Here is a 5,145-nt window from a genome sequence, read left to right on the forward strand (position 1 = left end):
TCGAGGCGCCGCGCGGCGCTGCGCGACCGTTGGCGGAAAGTGCTCGCGGCTTCCCGTGACCGCGCGCGTCGTCGCGAGGCGCCTCGAGGCGTCGCGAGGTGCCGCGAGCACTTTCCGCCGACGGACGCGCGGTGCACAGTGGATCGAAAATCGAGTATCATAGACATAAGAACTTGAATTTCCAGATGTCATTTTTTTGGGCTGAAATATGGTCTCCTAGTTGTTATTACATAATAAAATGTAAAAAGACGCAGCTACGTGTAATAATAAGGGAGTTACAATCATTTAATCGTTAATATGTTTCAAATAATGTAATTTAATTATTTTTCTAATTATATACTTACTTATAATCTTGCTGAAATAACAAAAAACAAGCAATATTAAAAATGACGATGTCTTTTGACAAATCGAATTCTTTGAGATCTAGTAACCCTGACGTCAATACCTGTCAGCGTTAGCGCTCTCCATTGGCTATTGAAACCACATATGACGTAAATTGGATCAATGAAATATGATAATGTAATATACAGATATGATCAAATGATCATATATATTGGATCCTATATATGATCATAGAAATGATCATATATAAATGATAATGTAATACCCCCCCTAAGAAAACCAGGCCTTGTACCATGAAACTGTTTTGAGACTCAAACAATCGGACGATAATGCCGCGTCCTACTGTAACAAACGTGAAATGCCGTTGTTAGATCAGGACGCGGCATTCTCGTCCGATTGTTTGATAGTCTCAAAACAGCTTCGTAGTAGGCATATAACAGATCAGACGACCATGGCGCCATACATTTATAGATTGGTCTCTTCAATAAAATAATATGGGCAAAAACGTTTGCCGGGACAGCTAGTTACATATTATTATAAACTTAAAACTTCCATATTATAATTTTATGAGACTTCTATTTAAAATCTTCTGAGTACAAATAAAACATACCATTATTTTAAATTTTTATTTAAGATCTAAATACACATACTTACAATAAAATGTTTTGTAAATCTCTTAGTATAATAACATTTAAAATGACGATAAGTAATGCGAATCACTGGCATACAATGGCAAACAACAATTTTACATCGATATATTTTATGAAAAGAATCCAAACTCTAAGGTAAATAAAACGAGAACTACTATACCGTCCGTGTTACATCGCAATTATATTGTAATCGCAAGAAATGAAACTATTGACAGAATAATTATAGTTTATATTATATATTAAGCGACAGCGACGCCACAGGCGTAAATCGTACAATATAGCAGATAGTCACACGCATGTTGCAATGCTGTCGCAAAAAGATTATACACATTGAGCTAATTACCATCTTCTTGATACTACTGATACCTCTCTTTCGTTTTTAATCATCAATCTCCAATAAACATCTATAGACATAATATTATGTAGTTAAGTTATGCTTTTGTTAAAAAATACGGTAAAAACATTAATTAAGTACTAAAATTTGGCTCGTCTATTTTTGTTTCTTTTTTACCTATGCTGAATAAGAATAGGATGTTTATGTTAATAGACTTCCAAAATGGGGAAGGTTCGATGTTACGCTGTGTTATTAAAATTTGCTTATTATGTTACTAGCGTAGGTATATCCTAGCTGTGTACAAAATTATTGGACCCAGATCAATCAAATAATAAAATTTACTAAACAAACAAAAGGCTTGTACTTAAATATTATGTTAGTTAAGGTAACTTTCGCTAGGAATTATCATTAGAATTAAATTACATCTGCAGTGTCTTAGGCAAAAAGGTATACATAGTTAATTCTGCAAATATAAAGCAAGATGATGCTTTAACTAGTACCTGGATTAGCTCAGTAAAAATTTAATGACTTTGTATTAAATACACTAATAAGTAGTTAGGACATGACTAGCACCGAGGTAAAGAAACATTCCTTTATCTATAGAGTTCATAAAATACACTCACTCATACAATGTTGGACAAAATCTTATTTTATATTATCAATAAAGAACAGTACAATTAAAATTGGCAAATATGTCTAGTCTACTTATTGTAGATATAAACATTAAAATCTTTGACACTTACTACACAACTATGTTACTCTTATATTATTTTAAAAATAAAATTGCACTAACGAATATGTAAATTAGGCGAAAATGCAAGGAAAAGGAATCGATAAAAATGGACGATGGTCCACACAAAATAAGTGTTTTGCTAACACACTATAAAAGCATTTATATGGACTCTAAAACATAGCACAACAAGGAACGTTATAAAATATATTATATGAACATAAAGAATGGGCATCTTGAAACATACAATACTATTCATTCTGTTTGGTGTAGATGTAAAAACAAATTTAGGCCATCTAAAATTTATACTCAGTGAAATTTGCAAAAAAATATCAAATAGATGTAAAATAAATTTTGAGAATAAAATTTGACATTTTTTATAAACTGAGTAGTCACAACCATCCACATAAATTTTGAAGATTTATTACTATTTACAATAGTAAGTAAATATAATAATATTAAAAACACCTACTAAACATTTTGATAAAATTTTTATACTACTAAAGATCATATAAAACTATTGTATTTAATTTAATTTTTTTAAACAAAACAGACGCCTATTTATTATCATTTACAAAATTATTTCTGTATGTAAAATAACTTAAGATATTTTCATTACAAAAATAGTTAGATCTCTGATGATGTACCATGAAATGACCCATACTATGTTAGTTAACCGCACAATACCAAAACATCAATAGAAAAATACTGTTTAAAATGTTGATCTCGAAATTCTGTTCCATTTACGAATATTTAGATTGCCGTTGACGTCGCCCACATCACATTGTTGACAAAGTTAATCACTAAAACTGTAATGTTGTCAACGGATCCCCTGTAGTATGCTTGAAGTGTAAGACTTTTTGCTCCATAATCTGGTTCATCTAATCTTTCTTTAATAAACCTGACAGCCTCCTCATTTGAAAAAGTATCCCATAAGCCATCAGATGCTAGGACCAGGAACATAGGTTTATGATCTTCAAGATCAAATGTTAAAATATCCGGATCGGCAATTACAAAATTCTTATCTTTGAGAGGATAGTCTCCCATAGCCCTGGATGTTGCTAGTATACCGGCTACCCTCCAGACTCCATTGAAAGCGATGTATCCACCTGCCGCTTCTATTCTTCTTTGTTCTCGTACCTATAGAAATAATAAGTTTGTATACAAATTATTATCATAGCACATCTCATAAATACTAAGTCATAAATTGTGCCACACAATTAACTGTATTGTAAAAATATATAAATATAAATTTTAGACACTGAATTAGCATATAATGCCTTGTGAATTGTCTAACCACCTTTTTTGTATGTATAAATGTTAAATAATTTATGATATACGAGATTAAACTCCTCACCTGTTGGGGTTTGTGATCAAATGAAAGTGGTATAGCATTGCCTCTATTGTCACACATCACTCCTCGAGAATCTCCAACATTTGCCACTATGAGATTGTTGCCTTCTAAAATAGCTAACAATGCAGTAGTCCCAGCCACATTCATGGATCTCTTGGCGGCTTCCACCAGCAACCTGTCAGCTGCGAGTACTTCGTCCGTTAAAAGTTTACCAAAATTGATTTTCCCTTTATCAATATAATTTGATAAAGGCACAGCTATATTTTTCACAGGCTTTGTCGGTTTGACTTCTCTCGTTATAATGGGCCTGGCCTTGTTGAGCTGGGCGAGTAATTCTGGATCTGTGATCTCCTTTTTTAATGTATCATCTGCTGTGCTTGAGGACTTTTTGAAACTGGTTTTTCTTTCGACACTGACACTACTCTCCTCCTTTTTTGGTTCCTCTGGAGTTTCTTTTTGTGGTGTTACTTTGCCATCTTTAAAATCACTCAACTCTACCACTTTATTGAATAAGTTCTGTATTAAATGATCTTTGGCGTAATTGGCGGCGAACTCACCCCCGTGACCGTCGAAAATGGCGAACAGAGATATACCCGTGTTGTTTATATTCTCGTTTATTATAAACTTGTCTTCCATGTGCATTCTCCTACCTTTGATTGCATAAGCTGCACTTAAAGACCCTTTGAGTTCCCAGCTTTGTTTGTCAGCTTCGGAGCCCTCCATGAGTTTCATTCGCTGTACTGCACTCAGAGGGCTCATGGCCTGCGATAGTCTGCTGAGAAGGGTTCGACTCCATAGTCCGATTGTTTGCAGATACATGAAAAATATAATTATCGCGAGAGTGAACACTAACACTTCCGAACGCAGTAAATAAAGGCGTATCATTTTCCATAAATAGCCTACTGGAGTGTCAAATGCGACAGCACTCGTAAATCTTGAAACGATTTTCACAAACGATAGATAAGTTTGATACAAAACTCTGTCCTCTAATTCGTCTTCCATGTCCTTGGGTGAAGTTAACTACTGCAAATAAATTACGTACGCAAAATATTACAAATTAATAAAGCAAATTGCGCTCTGTGGTTTCTGCTATGAGCAAGTTTTTACTTTTTAGCAAAAAGTTCATTACTTCATTCTAATGAATATGACAGCCACAGTTTCTTCTTCTTCTTTTTTATTAATGGCTCCTTTGTGAGTTGCCAGTATCAGAGTGTTTTGGCAAAGACTTTACTTTATGAGATGGCTTTATGAAGAAACAAGGTTACGGTATGATGAGACGCGTACGGTGACTGTTGAAAAATCTAAAACAAACACAGACATTTAGGGTTAGTCCTATACACCTTACAATTTAATTCTGTTAGTATAAATGTATGAACATAAAGTTTCAACAAAGGGAGTATTTACCATAGACTTAATATATACTGTCGTATAGACCACCTGACAACCCGAAAATGCGTGACCATTTTGGATCTGTCAATGTGTGCGTGTGCTAGTGATGTATATTTTACTATCGATAGTATAGTATTTTGTTATCGATAGTATAGTCCGTTCGAGTTATTTTACCTGAGTTTCTATAAGAAATAAATAATATGCAACTTTGACAGATTTGTATTTCAAATTAGGTATCATAAATTTTAATTGGCAAAAAAGGTGACGATTGAAAAGTAGATACACATTTTCTTTTGGAATGATTTTTCAATCGTCGGATATGTTATGACATGAGGTTCTTATAGGG

At 33.6% G+C, this 5,145-nt stretch overlaps 1 protein-coding gene across 1 annotated transcript; it reads right to left on the bottom strand.

Annotated features, from left to right (window-relative positions):
- Window positions 1-1,439: 1,439 nt before the first annotated feature.
- On the bottom strand, window positions 1,440-4,526 carry LOC121727018 (protein phosphatase 1L). Its single transcript, XM_042114692.1, has 2 exons — window positions 3,414-4,526; window positions 1,440-3,196 (listed from the first exon to the last, which is right to left on the bottom strand). The coding sequence occupies exons 1-2, from the start codon at window positions 4,410-4,412 to the stop codon at window positions 2,810-2,812; spliced, it is 1,386 nt and encodes a 461-aa protein (XP_041970626.1). The 5' UTR covers window positions 4,413-4,526; the 3' UTR covers window positions 1,440-2,809.
- Window positions 4,527-5,145: the final 619 nt, after the last annotated feature.

Source organism: Aricia agestis, chromosome 1 (assembly GCF_905147365.1).
Source record: "Aricia agestis chromosome 1, ilAriAges1.1, whole genome shotgun sequence".
Lineage (NCBI taxonomy): Eukaryota > Metazoa > Arthropoda > Insecta > Lepidoptera > Lycaenidae > Aricia > Aricia agestis.